This window comes from Aphelocoma coerulescens, chromosome 4 (assembly GCF_041296385.1).
Source record: "Aphelocoma coerulescens isolate FSJ_1873_10779 chromosome 4, UR_Acoe_1.0, whole genome shotgun sequence".
Lineage (NCBI taxonomy): Eukaryota > Metazoa > Chordata > Aves > Passeriformes > Corvidae > Aphelocoma > Aphelocoma coerulescens.
In genome coordinates this window covers 53,095,415-53,122,361 of record NC_091017.1, presented here as the reverse complement: position 1 = coordinate 53,122,361, position 26,947 = coordinate 53,095,415, and the positions used below count along the sequence as shown (strand labels likewise).

Below are 26,947 nucleotides of genomic sequence, written 5' to 3'. Positions count from 1 at the left end.
CCTTGGGAAATCTTCCTTACTGTTAATATCTCTTGCTCCAATTTTTTTTTTTAGTTTTGCTGTTGTTTTGGGGGAGGGAGTTGGGTGGTTTTTTCAAAAGATAATCAAATACAGTTGTTTCCTTTAGCCACCTTCATGCTTTTATTAACCCTCTGTTGTATCTGAACTAGATACTCACTAAGTGGCATTGACTGACTCACTCTGCTGATGCCTTATGCAGCAGATCTCATCTATTCATTTTATCTGGAGGGAAAAATACATAAATTGGTCACCTTATCAAAGAAGGAACTTAGTTTTTTTCAAGCACTACTGATCATCAGCAAATATTTTTCCCTGAAATACAAAAATTATTTTGCCTCATTTTGAAAATATGAGGGGAGAAGCTTGTCTAAGCCTTGTACACTACCAAGGTCAGAGTACCACCCAGAACACGGAGTCTAATGGCTGAGTCTCCTCATAAGTGATCACAATCTCTGCAAAACCAATTTGCTACTGCATGAACACTGCGCAGTAGGAGGGCCCATCTCCTGGCTCCCTACACAAGAGCATCATACACAATAACTCTATCTAGTCTCACCTGCAAGTCACCTCATGCTGGCCAGAACAAGCCATGGCTAGAACTATTACTTCCAGATTACTCTTCCATAGTAATTAGGAACATTTTCATTAATAGTCTCAAAGCCCAAACAGTCATGTCCTAACTGACATACCAGAGCTGCAAATTCAAGTCAGTAACCCTCACCTTGACCTCTAAGTTCTACTGCAATAAAATTCATAGACACCATTAGACCAAAATATTTATAGCACAGGAGTATGTTTAATCCAATACTGAAAAGCAAATGTTTCCCTGACAGCTTTTTTCTTGTCCTATATCTCTGTGCAGGGAAGTTTCTTCTTACTCCCTTCACTGCAAAACCAACACTAAAAAGAATACCAAGAGAAGCTCTGAAGTAAGTGGCAAAACAACACTTCCCCATGATCTCAGAAAACAAAAGCAATCATTCTGCTGCTTCTGCTGGATAAAGAATGTAATGGGAAAGGATTTTTTTTTTGCTTCTTTTTAAGTGTCCATGCTGAACTACTCAGTGCTAAAACAGAAAGTGTGTGCCCCCTTTAGATCCTTTTCTACCATACAAGATCTCTTGTCAATAGCTTCTGGACTGAAGCCCTAATTGAACATGCTTTATGTTTGAGATGGCAAAGCCATTAAAAGAAGGGATTTAACCCACAGCTCTGAAAAAAAAACCAAAACAGAAAATGTCCTACAAATACTTTTCCTATATGCAGTGCATTTAAATCTTAACATTATACCAGAAGATGATAAACTCCATCAAGACTTATGGAGGCTTAAGTGAATTCCAACAGAAGGTAATTAACACAACCTGTTAATACACATCTGATAATAAAGAAAATACCCTGGTACTAAAGAAAATAGCACTTTTGAGCAGCAATGCCAAAAGGTAAGTACAAAAGAGAATTTTACCACTTCCAAAGACAAAACTAAATTTTTGTAATTCACATACATTTGCAGTGTGTTTGCAGAATTAAATATTATTTCCAGAATGTTTAATTAATTTAATGTATTAAAAAGCCCAAAAACATATGCATACTTTTAAAATTTATAGAATCACAGAATTGTTAAGGTTGCAAAAGACTTTTAAGATCACTGGGTCCCTTAACCTGACGCTACCAAGTTAACCACTAAAGCATGTCCCCAAGTGCCACATCCACACATTTTTTTGAACACTTCCAAGGATGGTGACTCTACCATTTTCCACTTCCCTGGGCACCCTAGCACAATGCTTGACCACCTGTGAAGACATTTTTCTCGATATCCAATCTAAACCTCCACCGGCGCAACTTGAGGCCATTTCCTCTTCTACTGTCATTTGTGTGAAAAGAGACCAATCCCCACCTCTCTACAAACTCCTTTCACACAGGAGAGTGATCAGGTCCCTCCTGAACCTCCTCTTCTCCAGGCTAAACACCCCCAGCTCCCTCAGCCACTCCTCACAGGACTTGTGCTCCAGACCGTTCACCAGCAATGTCACCCTTCTCTGGACTCGCTCCAGCACCTCAGTGTCTTTCTCATAGTGAGGAGCCCAAAACTGAACACAGGATTCTGGGTGTGGCCTCACCAGTGCCGAGCTCAAGGGGAAAAAATTACATTGTCCTACTGCACATCATGTTAAACTAAATTTATCATAATGGGGTCCCATATTTCACATCAAAACAAAAGCAGAGTGCACTACAAAGTATGGCTGTTTTGTCAAAAAATACTAACTACATGGAATAAAGTGTTAAATACAGATTCACAAACACTGACAGGAAAACATAAACAATGAAAACTGACAGACTTCAATATTCTACATAAGAATTGTTTCAAAACATCTGCAAGCATGATCATAAGAATTTAATCACCCTGGTTAAGAAAAAAAAAAGAAGTTAAATTTCCTTCAACAGGATCTCGTTATTATTACCAAACAAGAGAATTAACTTTTTAATTAAAATATCTCATATATAACAGCTGTGGCAGGATTAAAGAAACTGCTTCTCCCTAAAGCAGAAAGGAAATATGAGCTGTGCTATGTAATGCTGGAAGTCACATTTTTAGTTTTATACTGCGATAGCCAAAAGAAAAGCATGAACCTCCTCAAGTTTTTCAAGTTTCTGTAGTATTTTTCCAAAGGACCAGACAATATAACTAGTTTTCTTTATCCCCAAATGTACCATGGCAACTGTAAAAGAAATATGGTAGCATACTGTCTACTGCAATTTCCATTAACCAAAAACATCTCAAAACAACAACTGCAGTAAAATGCTGCATTCTATTGAACCTAAGTTGTGCTATGGTAAGCTAGGAGTGGTAGTGCACACTGATTTATAGCAATCATCAATGTCATTGAGCTCTGCGAATGACTCGGTCAGCTTCTGACACTGAATAAGAAAAGTCTCATAAAAAACTAATTTGAAATTTACTTGACGCTTCCAGAATTACATACAAATACACTTCCAAATTAGTTTTGGGCAGACATTTTAGATTTGCAATCTTCAAATGCTCTAAATTCAGTAGTCTTATCCATCTTATCTCTGGCCAAGTCGTTTGTAAGTTCTTGTTTCATGACACAAAAACTTACAAACAAGAAAATGGGCTTGGCCTATGTTTGCTGGGGAGAGGAGGTGGTGGGAGTGGCAGGGTGGTGTCCGTTAAGGCTGCTCCTTCAAATTGTGTTTATCAATGAATCCCTTAAAAGAGAGCTATCAGTATAATTTGTATAATGATATTGCTAGCTAATTTTCTCAAAGCTGCAGAGATATATTTTGTTTATAAAACAGAAACAGACAAAGCATCCCTAGAACTGTTCAGTATTCAGAGAAATGGGAACAGATTTTTTAGACAAAAAAATGGTAAAAACCCCATACATTACACATGTAGTTACCAAAGAAGGATCTGAAGAAAAGTAGGAGGAACTGTAACACAAAGATATGAACTACCTGAAGCAAGAAGGTACTAATAACTTCTGTATTTCATGAACGACAGTAAGAGCTAGAGCTAGCATCACAGGAAAGGAAGAACATGCATTTTTACATCAATTATACTAATTCTCTGGATAGCAGAAGCTGCAAAAAATCTTATCTTCCAAACCATTTATAGGAGTAAGAGTTTTAGAACTAAGTTAAAGCTTTATAAAAATAACGTAAATTCTATTGTCATATTCTTTACCTCACATCCCACCAAATTAAGTAAAAAAGACATCATCTGTGGAACAGGGCAATTCTGAACTGTAAGCTAGAGTTTGGGACCACTGCTAGGTGGATTTTAAATCCCAGACTAAGTCTGGGGAATACATTCAGAAAAATCGTAGCAGTTACAATAATCAAAGTCAAAGATGAGCTGTGGGGAAAAAATTATTTGAAGAGAAGCTGAAGTACAAAACATACAGTTCGTGATAAGGGATTAAAGCACTCTTGAAAATACAGAGAAGGAAGTCTTGGAGCAAATAAAACCAAAGTAACAGAGAGGGACATGAAAGGACAAAATTAAGAGGTAAATGAACAATTAAATAATATCCCAAAGTGTTCCCCCACCAGGAAGAGAGCTTTCAGACATCCAGATGAGAAAATTCTGACAGGCATGTTCATTTACAGAAAAAAAAATTAATCAATAGGCACCTACAAGGGCAAAAAGCAGAAGACACAAGTATGTACAGAGCACAGCTTTCCTGTTGGGGTTAACACAATCTTGTCTGAAAAGCAGAGGAATAGACACTGTTGGGAAAGCAGCAGTAAGTAAATTTTTGTATTTACTCAAAATAAAAAAAAAAGTTTTCTAATATAGACAAGGATTCATATTTGAAGTTTCTGACACTGGATGATAATGAAATTCCTGCTTCCACTTCCCACATTTTCTAACCATCCAGAAATGGAGTTAATGACAGTTAATGACCCTCTCAGCACAGTTAATGACAACTAAGGAACAAACATAAAATAGTAAGTAATGCAAGGATTTCTGAAAGCACACAAGCAGCACACAGCCACAGCATTGGGAGGGACAAGGACAAAGTCCTTTGGCCCATCCCACACGTGTAGTTGTGGGTAAAACTGCTGTAAGAGAAATCTTGAAACACGTCCAAGCTGCTGCTGATGAAAACCTGGTAGCTTCTCCAACCAGTTCCTGCCCTGTTCCACAAACTATTACTCAAATGTAGTATTCAACAGGAATCTTCTTTACTGATGCTATTGGCTCATAGACTAAGCATCATGTAGTAAGGATGTTATCCTTCTCTGCTTCACAGCAAACCTTTAGATGTACCCAGACACAGTAGAGAGACTAACTGGCTTGTCTTCTATTTTATACTACTTAACATATATTTCACTAACACACCAGGGCATTACTAGCTCATGTCATTTATTAAGTATAAAACCCCTTATCCCCCAAATTGTTGCAGTTAGAGATTCTAAACCTGCACTTACATGAGAATAGCAAGCACAATTCCCAGCATTCTTCCTAATCAAACAACATCCTACTATTTCTGAGATATAAACTGATGACCAGTTTTTAAACCATGTGAGAGGACATACTCTTCCACATTCAACCTCACCTGCTTAAACATTCAAGCCATTAGTGCCTTGGAGACAAACCTCTGTTCCTTTAATATAACCCTCCTGGTTGGCAGTAATACATTAATACATGTCCTTTCAAGTATGGGTCACTAACTACCTTCACATCTATCATTTAACAATTTCATTTAGACTAACCTTCTCTAGTTTGCTTGGCCTATATTCAGAGAATTCCACAGAGCCATCAACTCAAGCATTTCTTTTGTTAATATGGCTTACCTCTTTTGGACACTGATTTTTACAGGAAATAAGAAGCTCCTTTTCTTTTAAATCAGCACATGTTAGTTTTCTGTAAAAGGAAAGATGTATTTGTGTTAAAAAAATTCCAATTTAAAAACAACAAAAGTCAATACAGTTAAGGGTATTATATTATATATATATATATTATACTTTCAGTATATTTCACTACAAAGAAAAGTGGACTCATTTGTCCACATCCTGAGTGACTAATACAAACAGCCCTATTGCACAGACAAACCCACATAAACTTGGAGGACTTGAGGTACTTTAAAGGAAATCAACAAAGAAAAACATACTTCCATATGATGAATATTTTCAGAACAATCCCCAAGTTCCATCTTACATTTTGTAAAGTCTAGCTTACCCTCTATCCACACACATGCAAACGATTAAAAAGGTGTAGAAACGGTTACTAAGCAGTTTTTCAATTAAAACAGCTAGAAATTGAAGGGCATGAACTGCAGGACAAAGACCTTTTACACTAACTGCATTAATTCTAATACTTGTTTAAAATTCTTCTTCACATACTCTAAAAGAAACACATACAGAATAAATGTTATATAGATGACTATATATTTGTGTAATTCAAAGAATTGTCTGTATTATAAAAACAATTTCTGGTCATAAGACTCCATGCATTTTTAGCAATTCTAGTAGTAATACCTAATAAAATACGTGCAAATTTAAATAGAAAAAACATTATCTTAGAAATTATAATCAAGAGAAATTTTATAAATTGCCATAAGAGTAGTTCCCATCCCCAGACATTTCAAATTATTTCCAGTTAACAGCATTCAAATGAAAAGCTGGGCTGTGTTCTGATACATACAAGCATTCGATATACAGTACTGATAGTTTGCAGTGACACTTTATTTTAAGCATCTGGAGACATGATGGGCAATCCCCAGGATGACAGGGCAAAACACATCGGTGAGGACAACCAGCTGGCCGGGGCTTGGTGCACTCCTCTTCACACTGTAAACATTCTGGACCTGCCTAACAAAATAAAAACAAAGTACTAAAGAAAGTACCAAATATTTGTTTTGTGAGGCTTCACTAATGACCTTTTATATACAAGAAAGAGTTAGGGTTTTTCCCAAACGTAGTTTTTACTATGGGAATCAAGCTATTCAGTAAGGTATTTCCCAAGCAAGAGTAATTATTAAAATATGTTTTTTAAGAGAAAACCAGAAATGCCAGTGTTTGTCAGTCAAAGAGAATTCTATTTTCCATCCTGGGCATAAAAGAACCTCCTTAATATTAGTGCTTTGGAAAAGGACCAAAACCCCTGTTAACTCTCCAAGGAAAATTGTTAGAAAAAGAAGTTATTTTATATTCAAAACTAACTTATCCCACTCACTATGTTACTGTAATGCTTGAGTCATTGAGTACTTACTACTCTCCAATACAGGGGTGGAGAGATTGGTTTGCTTGATTTTAAGAAGCAAACTTTAAGTCATTCCATTTCCATACAGATGTAATAATCTGTATACTCTTTCAAAAAGGATTATTAACTTGGGTATAACCTAGGAGCTGCCTAAGGTGCTGCTTCTACTCCACAGGCTACACAAGTCTATCAGAGCTGTGATGTCTCTCTCATTCCAGCTGATACAATCATCGGCACAAAGTGATGAACATCTCAGCACAGTAAATAAAGCTTCATTTCTACTCCTATTCTTCACACTTCCAGAACCCCAGTCTGCAATCAAATACATCCACGTGGATTGACATGATTTATCAACTGAACCTACACAGCATAATATTTAAGGCCCACTATCACATTCAAATGTTCAGTTTCCAAGAAGTCAGCCAAAGTAAAGCCAATTTATCCAAGAATGAAGCTACACAAAGCTTCCCCAATAGAACTATTCACGCCAATGTTTCACATTACGCTGTTCAAAATTGGAGCATAAGAATTTTAAGTTTTTAATAGTTTTTCCCCAGTCCCCTTTCCTTCTGCTTCTATAGCTTCTATTTTTGCTTAAGTTTAAAAAGAAACCTTTGTACAATGATTGTTTACAAAACTTAACTCACAAAAATTCAAATCTAAGAAAAACAACAGCAACTAAAACCATTTAGAAAACTGTCATATAACATGTAACCTTAGGTAAAAGCAAGCAGCTGGCCTTTCTGCAACATTTTTCTAACACAACAGGCAGAACAAACTGAAATTCCAGACATAAAAATCACTACTCAGACATATAAGCTAGAAATTTAATCAGCCCTGACTACATTTAGTCTACCAAAACAACAGAACAAAAGCGCTAAAGGTCAACACCAACTTGAGTTTGTAAGAATTGAAGAAAATTGAGAAATGAGATTTACCCATACTTTGCAGGTACATAGACTCCCATTTTTCTGAGAATGTATTGTCTCATTTAAAATGGAGCTAGGAATAGTCCTGACTCATTCACATTCTAATTGGCTTAACTGAAGCAGCAGGCAGGCAGGCTCTTAGTCATAACTGGGGATGCTCAACTGTCACTCTGACTATTTACTGAGGTCACTCTATTCCTGTAAGTTACCGTTCCACCAGTTGCACTAACAGCCCATACTCCTCAGACAAAATTTCCACAATCATAAATAGATTAATGTGACAGCTACAATACAGAGTTATTAGATGACAACACCACCACTTCCAGGACAGGAATTCACAGGGATATTATGCTATTTTAGTTAAATATAACAGCTAGTTAAAATATAACATTTCTGCTTTGTACCCAACTGAATGCTTCTGTGTTTTTTAAATGCCCAGACTGCCCATGTTGCAACTTTTTCTAAAGTAATGCTTAAAAAAAACTTGAGAAGCTGGTTTCCTCCAAATCATCATGACTCTCAAACCCCAAAACATATACATGTGGCATCAGCTGCTCATAACAAACAATTTTGAGCTTTATACTTTTATTTCATGTTATCTTCAGCAGTTAACACCTACAACTTCTTAACTGCATAAATGACAGTTTCTAGTAGACACTGATAAACATGAATATATCATCCCAGTACTTTGAAAAGTCTCCAGCAATTCTGCAACCTTTCCAGTGCTCTCCTAAAGGTCTCCCAGCCTCCTCAACCCATTCAAGCTCTCCTAAGTAAATAGTTTCCCCAGCAGATTGCCAAGTGCATTTGTATATAGGGATTATCAGTAGTTCCCCTTGATCTTGACAATTACAAAAAAGTAACTTTATAAGAAACCTGTTAAATAAGGTTCTGATGAAATCGAAATAATGTCAACACAAACCAAAAAGTTACAGAATTTGCAAAAAATGTAATATTGTCTCAGATTTAGAGTCTAAGGACTATAGATTAGCTAACTGTCACAGCATCAATGGGAACAGCACACATGCAAGTCTCCCAATGGGATCTGGAATAGATCTGTATCTTCCAGCTGCAAATTCTTTATTTTCCAAGTAAAACTGAAGATGAAGCATATCCACATAAAATACATAAAAACAAAAGCAAAAAGGAAATTAACCTACCTTCTTTCCATCTGCACTACTGTTCAATTTAGTAACATGATGACATTCTCTCATACAGGTATGATTCTGACAGTCAAGAAGCTGCCCACAAAATCTCTTACATGAGTAGGGATGTGCAGAGTGACATGGTAACGGACTAACCTGAAAGTTAAAAAAAAATAAGTATAGATATGCAGATGGGTTATATATATAGACATTACACATATGTAGTGTGATATATATATATATATATATATATACACACACACACAGAGACACAAAGAATTATTAGAGTAGTTCTGGTTCTCCAGTACCTTTGTAAAAGAAAAAACATCAGTGAAATTCTATTTGATTTTTTTTTTAAGTATCATTTGGGTTCCTGTCCGTGTAACAATGTAACCATACAAATTTTTTTTACACTGATAAAAGGAAAAAAAGCACACTTCCTTAAACAAGCTAACTTTTGCAGCACAGTTTCCCTTTTTTTTTGAAAGGCTATTATACGCTCAAATCTTTTAGTGTCATTTGTTCAGTCTTTCTGAATTACACTCATGCCTTCCATTACAGGTTCCTAAGGTGCTTTACCATTACTGCAGAAGACAGTTACAGATTGCTTTCACAAGGCTAATTGTGTTATGGACATCATAAACTCAAAATATTTTACAGTTTGAAAAACAGACAACAATCTGCAAGCCAGAAATTCTAAAAAGCATATACTGACTACATCAAATATAACTCCCAGGACAAGTAAAGAAAAGTAGAAATGGCTCCATAACAGGAGTAAGATTTTAATGTCTTATGATACATTTTTACTTTCTAATTTGAGGTCAACACTCCAGTTAACAGAACTCCACAGTACTCTTCAGACCATCTACTTAGAAGCTGTTACTCTTCATTGGTACCAAAACCAGTGTAAACTCCTAACTAGGTTACTTGCCTGAAGTTGAATAGTAGAAGTCCCTTCCACAAAAGGATTAGAGGAAACCCGCTTTTAGCATTTTCCAACCATTATGTAATACTCATATGAAAAAATTAGTTTTCTGTGATGCTGTCAAAAAAATTGATTTTTTTTTTTAATTTCATGATCACTTCCCAGAGAAAAACAAACTATTTGTGATGTTATTATACAAGAGGCTAATGTGACATAACTCACTTTGACTAGACTAAGGGTGTGATTTTATGTTGCAACTGTAGTTGCCTGAACAGCTTGCAGGGTACTCCTTCCTTTTCTCTCTTCAGACTGTACAGTCCTCACTGCACACTTCTACCACTCTGAACAAGTCCTACACATCTCTCTTTACAGCAAGATGATTCAAATAATCAAAATGGAAGAAAATTAATCAATATAAAAAAGTTTGTCTTTTGACAGTGGCTTGGCCATACAAACAGGTGAACACTGGAACTGAAAAGAGAGAAGAGAGATGGCCCCACAGGGCAGTGAGGGACAGTCTCCCTTCAGCACTGTCCATGTTGATATCCCTCAATCACACAAAGTACAATTTAAATCCACCTGCCCATATAAACTTCTCTGGGCTTCACCCAAAAAATACAACTTCACATCACATCACTGCAAAATCCAATTCATTCACAAGGCTTCTGAACTCCTCTTATCATCCTGACTCACAAAGGCTGAACAGAAGTCTGCACGGCAGGCTGAGCATCACGCACGGCATACACAGGAGAAAACCTTGAGGCTACCGCATCCAACCACTTTCACATCCCTATGTCAGAGCTGAAGCCAATGCTGGCTAAAGCACTGATACAACAACCACATTGTCTGAACTCCTGGCTCCTACTGCCCCTTGCAAACACCCTACTCTATCTCTGATGGGTGTTTCTGGTGACCAAAGGAAGAAAAGCCAGCAAGCAAAAGGCCTAATAAAAAGAAGCAGAGAATAGTACTATACCCAGAATGCTCATACCAATTACCAAAGCTTTTAATGTGCCCAATATCCTAACCCCTTCACATCCTCCTCCATCTCCCTCCTCAGAGCACAAAATCCTTTCAGTATCAATCTAAGTAGTCAAAGGACATTGAAAGGTAAAAGAATGAAAGAAAATATGTATTAAACATTACAATCCACCCACTTCTCTACCTTTTCATGCTCACCCATTGCCACTCAGTTTTTTATGACTACTGGTTCTGCTGTGGCTCAGGTAGTGACAGCAGATCAGGGCAATGGTAGTAATTAGCTCTAGGGTGGCACTGTTCCACAATCCTGATGAGACTTTTTTTTACCAGGAGTTGTCTTCCACCAGATAAGGACACAACCACCAGCTCCAGTTAGAGCCAAGCACTTAGGCAGAAGTAGCATCCCTCGAGAACACAGATGAGAGGCACTGTAAAACAAGGTAGGGGCAGTGAAGCACACAAGTCAGTCAGGCAACAATGGCAGCTTTCAGATGGCTGACTGGAGGGAACATGCCAGCCCTCTGGCTGCATCCAGCATAGCTTCAGCTTGAGCTCAATAAGTTACAACAGTCTTCTGGAATCAACTAATACTGTAGCCAAAAATTGAAAAATTTCAATTAATTTAAACCTACATTACTTTTTTTTTCTCCGTTTCTCTGTTGTGGATCTAAGCAGCAAATCCAAAGGACAAAATAAAGTTTTGCTTCCTACAGGTGGAATGCATTTCTGAAATGGCTAAATGTGGCTGGAACTCTTGCTACAAAGACAAACATCAAAGTAGCCACAAACTCCAGGAGGCTGATGAGCTGAAGAAGGAAGAAGGCAGGTAAGAACTGTAAGTATTTTATGAAAGCTGAATGGGAAAAAAAAAAGAAAATAAGAAGGTATCATTTTCAGACTACAGGTCTTCCACAGGACAAGGAAAGGAGGGAAAGGGAAAAAATACCTGACAACTTTCAGAAGCTTTCCAGGAAATCTCCCAAATGCATAAAAGCAATTAACAGATGAATCAAACAGAATATGAAAACAAAAATTGACAGGGCAAGGAAATTTTAGCAAATTTTATATGGTGTTTAGCCATAAAGATGAATCTCATCAAGCATTAGATAAAATTTTGTCTAGAGGCAGAGTAATGGTCTTCTTCCTATGAACGAACCAGAACTAAAAACCACTCACAATAATAAAACATAGCATTAAATTCCTCCCAAAAGAAAAAAAAAAACCAAAAACAAAAAACAAACCACCCAAGAAGAAAGAGAGTTCAACGATATGCCCAGGAACAGAAAGCCTGATATTACTGGATATTTACAATACTCATCAAGGAAGCAAAACCAGAGCATTTTACTTCCTCTAGAACATTTAATGAAATGAAGCAACTGCAAGAAAATTATATACAGCAGATAAATTGGTACCATAGTCAGTAAAGATTTCCTTCTTTGTCCTCATTTACCTTGTATCAGCTTTAATTAATGTTTCCCATAAAAAGAGATTTAGAATAACTTGATTTTAAAAGAGCCTATATGTACTGCTGCTATGAAATTTCAATGTATATAACAGTTAAAAAAAAGGAAGAACATCAAGATTTCTTTTCTTGGGATGGCACCAACTGTTGATAGGTGATTTTTCTGACACACAACCTGAAACAAAATTGAGAGCTACTTTTAAGAACCTACAAATGGAAGAAGGATGAGCTATTTATTTTTCTAAATATATGTAAAATTATTTAAGAAAAGGCTGTAGACCTCAGCTAAAAGAAATCTTCTGTTAGCTTAAACATCATGTAGAATCCACTAAGCACAGATTTTATACAATTACATGATCTGAAAAGTAGTTTTAAGTCTGTTGTTTCAAGTGATAAACTGCTTGTTCTAAATGCCAGAACATGTAAGAGCTCAAACTAAATCAATCCCTTAAAAATACTTCCTAAACTAAATACCAAAGTGAAATAAAAAAAGAAACAACAAACCCCCACACACAACCCCCCCAACAAACAACCAACTCCAATATCTCCACAAATTGAAATTACTGCCCAAATATTAAGAAATTAGACAGTTGATTTGCTTGTTATAAAAGTCCTAAGGTCTCTATTCTACACATTGTCAGCAGGCATCATGATAAAATACAAGAAGACTTTAATAACTTGCTTCGTTCCTAGTTTCTTTCTTTTTTATATCTCTTCCATTATAGGAGGTATAACAACAGTCCAACATAAGCAGTAACAGCAACATAGTACAGCAATAAGGACCTACTCACAGCAAAACTTTGCTTAAGAAAATTGCTACTTTTGTCACTTGTGAACAGTTCCCATTTCCCAGTGAAAATTCCCTCAGGGTCTGGAAAATTCTACTGGAGGGAAGCATTCACAAATTCATGTTTTCTCTTGTTAACAAAAGTAAATTATCTTGAGCTGAGATTATTTGTTAAGAATCAATGTGGCTGTAAAACACTGAACAGACATTACGTTATTTTTTTTTTATTTCCAGAGATTTCAGGACAACACAAAAATGCACAATGAACACAAAATCCACTGCAAAAAAAATACACTTCCCATACACATTAATGAATTATTTTTTTCCTTGACTTCCATCAAAATATCAAAGATCAGGAGACAATTTCACTCCAGGAACTGCGGCACTTCAGCAGGAAGGCAGCACCGGCCTCTGCTGGCTGAGAGAAGTAACATTTCATCTAGAGTAGCATCAAAAATTTAAATAATTTAAGTCAGCTATAGACTCCCAGGCATTTGTCCTTATTTTCAATGCAAATCCATGAAGAAGACATGACCCAAAGCCACTGAATGATTTTTCTAAGACCAGTATGCTACAGAAAGTGAAGGTTTTTTTTTAATTATTCTGAAACAAGTAGTAATAAATATGTAGTAATTGTTACTATTTTCTCTAGTAATAGAGTACTGATACTGTCCTTCTGCTATGCGGAAGGACAAACTTCACAATCATGTACATCTGAACAGAACCAAATCCTTCTGTATTGTCGAGACCAAGTTATAGACTGGGTCTGTAGACCACAGCTTGTATTTTGTTTATACATAAATTCATGAAATTTGGGTGAGATTCAGTATGTCCCATCAAAAACCGTGTCACTGACTCAGTAAAAAATTGGCTAATACGCATTTAAGTTTTACTGAGGAAAAACAAAACAAAGCCCATCTGTTTCAACAACAAACAGACATGCACAGTTGTTCTTTTCATCTACTTTCAGGGCACATTTTTCTTCAGCAACTGTCAAGCTGCAAAGTAGCTCTATGGAAAAGCTGCATTCACAACCTGGATGGGTTAATGAACGTGCTGCCCAAACAGACTGTGGCTACATAAACGTTGATAACAACATTTGAAGATGTTGCCACAACATAATCAAGCCACCGCTACAACACCACAACAAGAGATTACTAATAAAGGTCAAAGAAAAAAAAGACCTTTCATATTTTTGTATTTAGTGTTTTCCAAAATTTTTTACTTGCTTAAAATGACCTTAGTTTTTTTTTATAATATTGTTAGTCAAGCTTTGACAGTGAATTTATACCAGACATATTAGTAGACAAAGCCATAATAGTGATAGCTTTTTCAAAATTAGTTTAGCAATCATCTTTTGAAATCAAGAAAATATATTTGACCACAAATTTCACAACTTCTGGAAATTATTGTGAATAATGATGAAAGCTATTGCGTATTAATTAGATTCTCTTCTCATGTAAGCCAAAATAGACAGTGACTTCATCTACAACTAGAGAAGGCTACACACCAAAAAGACAAGTTAGTAACTAACACAAAAGAAGTTTCCACTGTACTGTCTGATTTCATCCATGTGTGCTTAGATCCAAGTCACATGAGAATTTTCCTGTATGACATTATGTTCCTGATCCTTTTAAAATATACACCGCAGTTCATAGAACTCAGGAGTGTGTGACAGAGAGAGAATATTAACTACAGAATGAGGGGGGGAAAAAGCATAAATATTTAATAAGACTGCCGAAAATCATTTAAACACAATTTAAACAACTGCAAGAAAACACAAATAGCTACATAAATGAGTTTAAACTTCTGTCCATGAATTCCACAAAGTCAAATAGTTATACATTGCTCATAGAGGAACTAAAATACCTTCTGATATGGAAGCTCTTATGTTAAGGTACTTCACTGATTTTAAAATAAGTATTAAAACAATCTACTATTTCTTTTTAATGCCTTTTGTTTTGCAGCCTGACAAAATAAGGTATTTGCCATATTTCACTTCATAAGGCAGTTTCCATGACTCACCTCATGCTGTCCAAGACACTCCCTGTTAAAGAAAAAAATCAGAGATTTAGAAAACAAATATTTGTTTAGGGGACTTAAAAGAGTGACAGTGCTTTTCACATAAAAATTAGTGCAACCTATTTTTTTTGAAGTGCAAACTAAGAGAAAATCACCCATCTATGCAGCTCAATACCTCCTCCTTTTCAACAGTTGTTTGGATTGCTGTGTTTTATAACAAAAATCTCAAAATTTCTTTTATGTGCAAATTATTTGTAGTTGTATATGAAATCAGTTACTTTTTAGAAAGTAATCTGCTTTGGTTCCAAATATCATCTTCTTTGTCTCTGCTAATACATTACAACATATTTTTCAATTATTTACGTTTAGTTTTCTCCCTTTTAGAATGGTTTACTGTTCCCAGGTAAGAAAACCAGTACTTGGATCAAAATTGTGAAGGTATTACATGGTGACTCATCCAAACACTGAAATCAGTCTTTTGCTCAAGTTATTTTGAAAAGTATTCTGTTTCTTTTTACCTCTCATTTCGTATCTGTCATCCCCTTCATCTCTCTAATAAAATCTTTTAAGGGAGAGTAATGAAATCATGAACATTCAAGATAAAATGTGTAAATCAGTTCCTAAAAATTTCCAGAAGAGTATTAAAAAAAATAAAAATTATCCCTGATAACTTCTCTGACACAAAATAACAAGAGCTGCAGACGATGTTTAGGACAGCAGGCTATGAACAAGAGCAATCAGCCACCTAGTGTAAGAACCAGCAAATGCAACACGGGAGCCTGTTCTTCACACAGCTAAACTACCCTAAATCCACAACAATCTTCCTATATCCAGCTAATTTGGCTTCTAGAACCTCTGCATTCCAGTGTAGCACACTTCTGTTCCACTGCAAGGGTAAACTGCTCAAGCAGCCAGATTGTCTTCTGCCATGTAACTAGATCTGTAGATGAGGAATTCCCCATGGCAAGCTTGCATTCAAGTTGAGCTGTAATGGCATCAGATGAACTACAAGATGCATAAAAAACTAGCAGGATCACTGGGCTCAAATATTAGTAGCTAGTTTTTGTATACTGCTGGACAGCAGTTACATATGGAATTCTTCAGCTTGGGACCTATCATGTTTAATTATTTTTTCCCCGGTAACTTGGAAGAGACAAAATGCACCAATTTTGCAGATAATGCTAAAGGACAGTACAACCAACACATTCAAATGCAGGGGTACCATTCAGCATCTAAACAAGCCTGAGAGGATTTTCATGAAACGCAGGAGACAAAGTCCTGCATCTAGTGACTGACTAAATCCCAGCAATACAGAAGGCCACAGGCTGGGGATATAATAGTGGCAATTAGGGGAAGTTACCAAAGTGATGAAGCCAGGCTCCTTCCTGAGGTTCACAGCAAGGATGCAAGAGACAACAATCGTACTCTTAAACAAGGAAGGTTCTGAGTAGAATTGATGTACTCGAGGGGCTTTAAGGTCCATCTGGACAAAGCTAGAGAAAAACGCCCTGAATTCACTGTTGATCTGCTTTAAGCAGGAGGCTGCACTAGATGACCTGACTTCAAGGTAACTTCCAGCCTTAATTGTTTTGCCTAACTAGCAGAGCAAATAGAAATCTTCGTTTTAGCTACTTACAGAAATAGCTACTAAATATATTCCACAACAAATCTCTCAAAGATACCATGCTTATGCTCAAAGATACCAAATTATTAGGAACAAAATCAGAAAGGACTGCAAAACCTCACCAATGAAGGATGGAATCTCTGTGAATATCCATCCATACAAAAGGGTATTATTTAAACTATTCTCCATCAACATATTTGTGCAAATACCATTGTTCTAGCAATGATCAAAAAAGTTGTCAGGTCATTTGCTTTGTAGCGACACATGGTTTTTTATTATTTTGTTAATTCAGGAACCTTATCTCATATTATTAAAAAAAAGAAAAATAACATTAAAATTGCAAAGATTGATCAAGAGAGTTGGGATATTCCAGAATTAATGTGACTTAATGCTAACAGAACCTTAATTTGCCCAAAGCACTATGAAATGAAACAATTCTTCCTCCAGTTACAAAATTAAGTACAACTTTTTCTGTATGGTTTCCTTCTCACTTAACAGACTTACCTCCTCTGGGGAGCAGTCTTCAGACTAACAGAGGTGATTCTGATGTTGAAATTCAGAGGAACAAGGAGATATACCTTACATAATGCACGATGTTAAACAATGACCTCTGCTGAATATCTATGTGAGACAGCTTCTACAGCTGGCTTCTACCCAAACACTGAAACCAGACTGCTCATAACAATCTGACTTTTTCACCTTTTGTGAGTCTGGCTTTGAGTCCAAGTATCAGAAGTACTGAGTGGTCATACATCTGAACAAAAGTAAAACCTATTATAGCACAATCCTATATTAAGTTCTAAACCTATCTACATAGACAGTTAAATATATATTTTTAATATCTTCCTCCATCTAGTTCTCACTTCATAAAACAAAGGAGGGATGTTTAAAAACCAAAAACACACAAACACCTGTGAAGTATGCAGAGTTAAAAACAGTAAGAGAACACAACACAAAAACAGACCAAAACCACCAGCACTTTATTTTTCATATAAATATTGAATTATGGGTCCTCATTTCATAATGTAAACAGAAGTTTCATCAAATTGAAAAAAGGCAAAAAAAGTCATCATCATGTCTTCCCTTATATCCTCAGCATCAGCATAGAAAGAGTTGATTCAGCTCAACTCAAGGAGAACCTTCGGGACAAGTCAAAAACAGAAAGGAAAGAAGCATGTGGGATAAAAGTGCCCACCTGTCATTCACTAGCATATAATAACCAAAGCATTGAGAAACAAAATAGCAACTCATTATGCAGAATATTATGATCCCATAAACCAAACAAGATAAAAAATACACAGAAAAAGTCATGTCACTGATGACTATCAAACTGCACAATTTTCATACTTGTCTTTTAAAGTAGCATTACACACAACACATATCAGAAAGAACTGATCTTTACTAACACAATCAATCCTTTCATACAGTGAGTAGACACTACAAAAATGTCTATTACAGTGCTCCTAGTTTTATGAGATTGGTGTTCACATAGGCATTTCCTTTTCAGCTGCAAATACGGTTAATTTCATGTCCATCTCTATGACAATATGAAAAGAAAAAAATCTCCATATAAAACATCTTTTTTAAATTGTTTTTTTTTAATTTTAATACTTACACTGGTATAGGAACCTCACAGGGAGGGCACGGTAGCGCAGTCTGAATGAAGGCTGGCTCAGATGGCTGTTCCCAAGGCCCTGCAGACTGATGCTGAGAGCAAAAGACGCTAGTTGAATACAAAACACAAATGCAACTATCTGCTTGGCCATAAATAAACATATCATGTAAAGAGTTTCCAGTTCTAACAAATGCACTTTCTAGTAACTAGCTTTTTACTAATGGAAATCTCCACACCCCTTACAGACAAAAAATTAGAGTTTCATCCTTAGCCTGGTTGGGGACAGAAAAATTAAGTCCTGTGGCTCCTAGTGCTAAAAATTAAGCACTAAGCCAAATGAAAAAGAACAGTAAAACAATTCTAACCAGTTAATAAAGGTAAAAAGATTTCAACTATTTAAGCTAGTTCCATTACCATCATGCAGTGCATAATACGTGTCATGTTAAAAAATGCCAAACAATTTCTGACTTCTAGCTTGTGCAAAGTTTGATGGTTTTATAAAATCAGACTTAAAATTTATTTTTTTGTTCTTATGTTAAAAGCAATTGCTTACAGCTGAAATTAAATGTTTTTAATACATTAATACTCCAACAAATACATTTAATACTCCAACAAAAATCTTGTAATTTTTTGAGCAATTCAATTATGTATTACAAAATTACTTAGATTGCAACAAAGGAGCTAGAACCCCTTAGCATCATGCTGAGTGGTACACGTACCTCTGTGCTTGATTAGGTGTTTACTCTGAACTCCAAAAGCCTCAAAACTAAGATTCAGGTCAAACTGATGCTCATTGTTCCGAACACAAATAAATACACCATTTTTCACTGTTTACTTACTAAGCCAGTTTGCTTCACAAGTGCTTCATCATGGCAGGAAACAGGGCACAAATGACCACACGTTAAGGTTTTCTGGCAGGGCTGATGACACGGAGGACACCGCCCAAAGTGACAATAGTGTTTCTCCTGGGTAGAGTGGTGACAGGTAGGTGGCCGACTGAAGTAAAATCCAAGAATGAATCAATATGACAGCAAGAAATATGAAGTTACAGTCACTGGGCAAGTATGTTCAACTTGTAAAGAATTGAAATGAACAAGTTGTTGGTGTTTTCCTAAAATTAATTTACTAAAATTAGTTTACTTCTCACCTTCAGCAGGTGGTTAACATTACAATAAAATTAAAGAGGAATTCTAAATAAAATTAAAAATCAAAGTTTGGTTTACATATTCAAACGGCTGTTTCCATCCTAATTCTACTCTTGCACTATGTAATCTTGCTACAACCCAGCAGAAAATACTTTTTCCTTTTGCTAGCAAAGTTTTCTAGATAAACTGCCTCACTGAGGTACTTCGAAACATACCAGAGATGACTTGAAGAAATGAGCTGGACTACAGAGTTGGAAGAGCTTGGGGAGACAGAACCTCCCCCATGAAGCAGGCAAGCTGCTCATGAAACCTCGGTGTCAGAGAGGTATCTGATAGGAAGGATTATTGCTAATCTCCATCTGCATAGTCAAGGATACAGAAGACTGAGAAGTAATAGCTGTAATCAGATAAGGAACAATTTTTGCCTTTCAAGGTATATTTTACTACTTTCTTTAAGGACACTTTGAACTCCACTTAAGAAGAGGAAATGCACACACTTTCTTTACTGACCTGCACAGCTGCTTGCACTTGGGAGGTCTGATGGTACGCTCTCTGCCACAGGGCACTTTAATGACAGTTTTTCCACAATTGCATTTCACATCTACAGTCTCTGGACATGGATTACAACTACCTAAAAATAAACATATTAACAATATGGCAAGCAAGTCAGAAATCACCCCCCTCTCACATTTTCATTTGGATCACACAACACTTAGGTATTTTCCATTTGTATTCAGTCTTACATATGAAGAAATGTCATCTTTCATCTAAATTCAAAAAGGGACACTGAAAAACTGGTACAATAAAGTTCTGCAGATTTTGTATGATATTAATGTTCAGCCTATGTATAACGAATGCTTCCTTGAAAACATCCTCCACCTCTATAAAGTTACTAATGTTACTAATCTAATTTTAAAAATGTATCTGTAAAAGATGTATGTTTTAATTTATAACTCTCCCACACCATTTCTACACCAACTGCTAAGTTTTATTATTGAGTAATTAACAGCAAGAATATGAATCTTCTAAAAAAAGCAAATTTAGACATGGTATTTTAGCTTACTAATCATGTTGCATTCTGAAATTTTCAAGAGAACAACTGAAAAATTTATTGACAGCAGAAATTTTTAAGCAATTCTGACTTGTTAGTGGGATATGAAAAGCAGCATTTCAAGAAGCAGATGTCTCACCAGCAAAAGGCTGCTGAAGACAAAAGGATAGAAGCACTACAGTCTTTAAATTTCAAAGTAAACTGAGTAACAGTATAATGATCAGCACACACAGAAACATAGAATTGTTTGGGTTTGAAGGGACTTTAAAGATGGTCTAGATCCAACCCCCCTGCCATGGGCAGGGACACCTGTCACTAGACCATACTGCTCAAAGCCCCATCCAACCCAGCCTCGAACACTGCCAGGGATGGGGCATCCAAAATTTCTCTGGGCAACCTGTTCCAGTGCCTCACCACCCTCACAGGAAAAATCTCTTCCTAATATCTAATCTAAACCTACTCTCTCTTCATTTAAAGCCATGCCCCCTTGTCCTGTCACTACATGCCCTTGTAAAAAGCCCCCCTTCATCTTTCTTGTAGGCTGCTTTAGGGACTGCAAGGCTGCAATTAGGTCACCCTGGAGTCTTCTCCTGGGGTTGAACAAACCCAATTCTCTCACTCTTTCCTCACAAGAGAGCTGCTCCATCCCTCTCATCATCTTGGTGTCCTCCTCTGGACTCGCTCCAGCAGGTCCATGTCCTTCTTTTGCTGGGACCCCAGAGCTGGATGCAGCACTGCAGGTGGGGTCTCACCAGAGCAGAGCAGAGGGGCAGAATCCCCTCCCTCCCCTGCTGCCCACGGTGCTCTGGATGCAGCCCAGGACACGTTTGGCTTTCTGGGCTGTGAGTGCACGTGGCTGGGTCATGTCCAGCCTCTCACTCACTGGCACCCCCATGTCCCTCTTGGCAGGGCTGCTCTGGATGTGTTCATCCCCCAGCCTGTGTTGATACCAGGGGTTGCCCCAACTCCAGTGCAGCAACTTGCACCTGGGCTTGTTAAGCCTCATGAGATTCCCAAGGGCCCACTTCTCAAGCTTGTCCAGCTCCTTTTGCAAAAGAAATTGAAGGTCTAAAGCTATACTGCCCAGAGTGGCTAATATGTGTAGAATTCTTTTAAATATCCCATTAACAAAGACAACTGACTACATTCTCAAAAATACAGAAAGGCAGAGATCAGAGATTCAGAGTGCTTGAAGATAAGCTGAGAGCACACTGTTCTCAAGTCAAGTGTTATAAATGTACTACAGTAAGAAGCAAAACACTTCTATTCCCTGGCAACACATTGCAAATTTCAGCAAGCACGATAAATATTTAAGAAAAGTAGACAACCAAAAACCTAAGCTACCTTTTTTCAGGGACTCCTGCTAAAGGCCAAGTGCTTATTATCAGCAACTTCTAATAATTCTGAGATTAAGTCCTTTTGAGATGGGGTCCATTCTGAGATGGGGTCCTTTTAAAGGAAGTTATTTTCTAGGAGGCATGTATTTCCTTTAACATCAGTGGTCACTGCAATCTGGCAGCTCATTGGAAAATTACCCTGACCTGGTTACATACTAAAGACAAAATAATTAATCATAACTTTCAGTAGCTATTAAAATATTGGTATTTAGGGAGAAACACATTAATATAAATATTTTGAAATAAAAATAATTGCCTTTATTAGTAATATTTTCAAATATTTATGAAGATATTACAAACTGTACTAGACTATTTTGTTAAAGCACAGAGAATTTAGAAAATAAATTTATCATCTGCCATCATCAGTCATTACCTTAATTATATGCAACTTTAGTTAGTAAATAGACAATTATACTCTTTTGATAAATTACTCTTCAAAGTGTATATATTTGATATTTACATTCTCAAAGATCACTTCTGTTTTCTTATAGACATTGCTTTATTGTTTTCATATTAGAAATTATTAGAAATCTTTGTCACTTTGAGCCAGGCTGTAAAATGCAAGCAACATCAAATAAAAACAATCATTCAACATAGAAGTTTATCCTACAATGCAGCATTAGCTCTTTAGTTTTCCAATCAGAATTTTATTCAATGATTTAGTTATCAACCAAACTAATGTGGAAAAACAATGTTATCAGTTTTCTTCTGACAGTACACAAAAAATTATGTATTTCCAAGATTTTAGAGAGGTACAGGGGATGGAGAAGAAAGGAAAGGAAAAGAAAAAAAGGGACACAGATACAGAGAAAAACCAAACCACTAGTTTGTGGTGACAGATTTAATAGCAAGTAAACAGGTACAACTACCACATTTACCTGTCCTCTCCTAAGAGTCACTGCCTCAGAAGCAAGACTGGCTGAACAAGTTGAAAATTATTTCCTGAGCTGTTGCAACTTGTACTTCAGAATACTAAGGGAAATTACAGAGGCTACTTGGCTGCTGTTTCAGCAGGGCAGCAGCTTCTGTGGGGAAAATTGCTGAGAGGGCAGACAATTTTTCAGTCATTCCAATTTAACCCCCAACCAAGCAAATATCAAAGCAATCTGCCAGGTAATTTTGCATGTTTCCAGTATCTTTTTAACCAAGGTCACTAGATTCAGAAGCAAACTTTTTTGTTCTCCTTCTTATAGTCAGTAACAAGTTCTTATTTTCTTTTACTGGTATGATACCAATATACATTCAAATTCCATGGTTTTGGGTTTTTTTTTTTATTTTAAGTCTGCTTGTACCACCACATGTTGCATTCTAGGATTTTTTAAAACCATTCAGACTCAATCAGCAGCAGTCATTTCTGTATGTGTTTGGACTTTGTAACGCATATTCAGTGAACAGAACTATTGGGAAAAATTATTCAAAAGCCATGGCTTTTGAATTACACAGCTGGAGACAAGAGCATTTTCAGAGGAACAATATTAAGCAAAATCACCAGGTAAAAACACAGGTTGCCACTATGTAAGTCCGTAAGTTCTAACCAGCACTTTCAAAAACACTGCCCCCACAAAAAGCCCACATGCAACAATGGAGAGAATTTATTAGGCACCACACACAGCCCTGCAAGCATGAAATTTGGCAAAAGTAAACAACATTCCATCACTACAAGGATTCTTCACCTGTTCTTACCTCTGTGGCAGCCTGAAGGACATTTGTGATTTCTGCAGCCGAGAGTCCGCCCACAGACTTGATCACAAGGTGGACAGTTTCCAGAACAGCACTATTAAAAATAACAAAAAGTCTAATAACTGGAAACAGAAATTTCTGGTATATACTTTCCCTCTTCCACTATCTCATTTTTTCAATACTTATTTTAAAAAATGTCAGTGCACTTTAGTGAAATTTCCTCAAACTCATTCCAGAAAAAAGGCCACCTGTAAAGTGGTTTTAAAAAAAAATTTGTATTAGAAAATAACAAGAGAACACACATTTGAATGCATCATTTCAACACACTAAAAAGGCAGAGGGCTTCAAAAAAGCATAAGAACATTTAAAAGTTCAAATTATTATAATATTTTAATCCAAAATAATTTCAGAAGATAGGACATCTGACAGTTTACGTCACTACTCTGCAATTTTTTCCATTTTTATGCTATATTGTCCCTGGCAGAAAAATGTTACTAACCTTTTTTTTTAATACATTTTTACCTTTGTAGTAAAGGTCAGTTAACTTCAAGACCAGTTACCTATTTTTTATTCCTATATAAATTAGTAATGTGAAAGAATGAGAACATTCCACAAAACCATCACATTGGTGGATGCCATGTCAGGAGAGAACATCATCTTTTCTATTTAACTTGAAAGGCACCCTCCTTCCAACAAGAAATCTGGATTTTTCATCACAGAGCTGCCAACATTGCATTTACTTGTTTTGTAATCTTTTCACACAAAGTAAATTCACTATAACAATAATATTCAAAAGACCTAAGAGTAAAACTGTATCTTTTCATGCCTATTTGTGGTAAGTAGTCCAACTTTCACAATGTATTAATTTACAAATAGCAGGCAACTTTCAGAGTCTCTTGAATGAATAAACTCAAAAGATACTTCTGAGTATCAATCATTCCTTTTGACTTCAAAGAAGAAGGGAAACAAAACTCCAATTCCCAGCTGTCAGACCACTGCTGCTTGCACTGGTGCGTATTTGAAGGTGGTATGGAAAGCTGGGCTGCCAAGTTATAAGTGATTCCCAGCTCCTCCTACAAAGTAGGGAAATAAATTGATTTAACTACTGCAGAATGCATAAAGCATCAGTGACTACTCAAGAATTGGAAAGCAAAACTGCCTTCTGGAACTGGAAAGCTGTCGAAATCCCCTCCCTGTTTATAAGGCCAGTGAGTTTTACTTAATGTCATCCTTTTCAGAGAATTCTGGTACACTGAAAATTAAGTTTCAGTGGCATGGAAATAAGCTCCTCTTTCTATACAATAATATGAGGTGGAGCAACAAATTGATGTGATGTTATCTAGACTTTTTAAGAAGTGAGATAAAAAATGCATTTGAGAAAGATTGTATCTGGGCACTTACCTTCCTCCGACACTGGTGCTTTTGGCAATCACGGATTTTAGTACACTTTGTTTCACACAGATATGGCTTATGACACGGCATGCGCTTGGTGTGCTTTCCACAGCGACACTGTTTTTCAACCTCCTGGGCAGCAAGACAGGGAAAAAAAGGCAGGGTATTTTTAATACAAGAGAAAAAAAAGAAAATAAAACATTCTACTACTATCTGTAAAGGAAAGTTCAAGGGAAAGTAACATTTCATTGTATACACAATGCCAAGTGTGTTGTGCAAGATGACAAGTGTAATTGCAAAACAAATTCATACAAAAAAGTACCTCTCCTGCACCCATAGCGTATACAGATAATTTAAGAAGTAGATGAGCAGGTTTATCTGCCCTTCATCATGGCTGTCATTTGATAACTACTATCACCTAGACTTTGTAGCCAAAGCTGGTTCAGGAAGAGACAACTGAGACCTGACAGAGCAATGGCTTTGTAGGCCAGACCACAGGAGCTCCAGAGATATCTAGAGCACAGTAAAACTTAATTTTCTTACAAAGAAGAAAATAATGTTATGTCACACCACCTTCAATTTCACTAATGAAGGAATATCATAGAAAGACAAAGCCAGAAGGAAGCTAGAAAAGAGGGAGAAAAAATTAAGTGTCTTTTAGAACATAAAAATTTTAAAAAACAAAACCAAGCCAAAGCAATACACTCATCCAGGTACAGCCTCAACTCAACACAATGCTCAACTACTTTTTCAGAACTGTGTTGGGGTGGGAGTGGAATAATGAAAGAACATGTTTTAATAAACAAAGTCACAGATTTTGTGATAGATATTATTTCATTTTCCTCAGGTGACTTGCACTGTTCCAGGCACATAGTTTAAGAGCCCAAACAAAATGTGAACATGCTACAGTAAGACTAACCTGTCTGCATATTTCACAGGGACCCCGATGACAGCGCTGTGAACATTTATGGATGCCACATTCCAGAACTTTGTCACAACTATCACCACATGTGGGCACATCTTCTGTACAAGGCAATGTAAACTCTAGATGAAGAGAGAGAAGTACAACTAAACATTTAGGGAAAAAAAAGCCAAAATATTTAGGAAAAAAATGCAATGTATAGTAAATTCAGATGACAGTTGTCTTTTGTTTTTGTAAAAGCTTCTTTAGAATTACTCAGTTATTCACATCACAAATTAAACCCCTGGTGCTAAAAAAAAGCTTTGAAAGCTATGCAAAAAAAGTTAATATACTGTCATGGTTGACTATGAGAACTTTTTATGGATGCTGCACTGCAGAATTAGCCTAGACTACTGACTGTGAAAGACTGGAGGACTTTTTATTCAATTTATCATTTAAAAAAAAAAAGTAGCTTACTTGTTTTTCCACATGGACAGGACCTTTTCCCAGAACGAGGACAGTCTCCACAGGGACCAGCATGACAAACTTGTTCACATGTGTGATTGCCACATGGCAAACACTTCCCACACACCTGAGAAATTCAGAGAAACCAAGTGAATGCAATGTAATGGAACTACATACCAAGCCAAAGCAAGCCAAGAGCAAAAAGCAGGAGTGAGATGCTTCTGGATGGAATTTCATTTTTTCTGAATTTTGTTAATAAATCTTGTATTTGCTGAGTTCACCAAATAAAACTGATCATCCCTGCAGTGATCCTGTCTGGAAGACCACAGTACAGCGAGGAGTTAATGTTTCAGAAAACCTGAGTGGTCCCAGGTCTGTGCTGTGCTGCATACACAGCTCAGCCTTCAGGCCCACATTGTACTGCACATACACTTTGACTACAGGATAAACTTACTGTAGCAGAAGAGGTTGGAGGCAGCTTGCACTTGGTACCAGTGATTAGACTGTCTGCATGTCCTTGCCTTTATCTAAAAGTGCAGCAAGAAGTTCTCATCTGAATACTTTTTCTGTTTGACTGGAGAAATTATGATCAAGGATGCTTTCTTGTAAGAAGATCCTGCAATACCTTTAACAACCAAAATGGGGTCTGCACTGCATGCTGCACATGTATTACAGCCC

General features: G+C 36.6%; 1 protein-coding gene across 1 annotated transcript in view; it reads right to left on the bottom strand.

The window, feature by feature from the left end:
- NFXL1 (nuclear transcription factor, X-box binding like 1) overlaps positions 1-26,947 on the bottom strand; it is a 49,261-nt gene that overhangs the window by 15,466 nt on the left and 6,848 nt on the right. The window contains exons 8-18 of the mRNA XM_069014176.1: positions 26,282-26,396; positions 25,823-25,947; positions 24,913-25,035; positions 23,515-23,605; positions 19,894-20,014; positions 19,078-19,234; positions 18,239-18,330; positions 15,003-15,024; positions 8,838-8,978; positions 6,191-6,357; positions 5,341-5,410 (exon numbers count right to left, since the gene is read on the bottom strand). Coding sequence (XP_068870277.1) covers positions 5,341-5,410; positions 6,191-6,357; positions 8,838-8,978; positions 15,003-15,024; positions 18,239-18,330; positions 19,078-19,234; positions 19,894-20,014; positions 23,515-23,605; positions 24,913-25,035; positions 25,823-25,947; positions 26,282-26,396 — 1,224 coding nt within the window. The remainder of the gene's footprint in view (positions 1-5,340; positions 5,411-6,190; positions 6,358-8,837; positions 8,979-15,002; positions 15,025-18,238; positions 18,331-19,077; positions 19,235-19,893; positions 20,015-23,514; positions 23,606-24,912; positions 25,036-25,822; positions 25,948-26,281; positions 26,397-26,947) is intronic.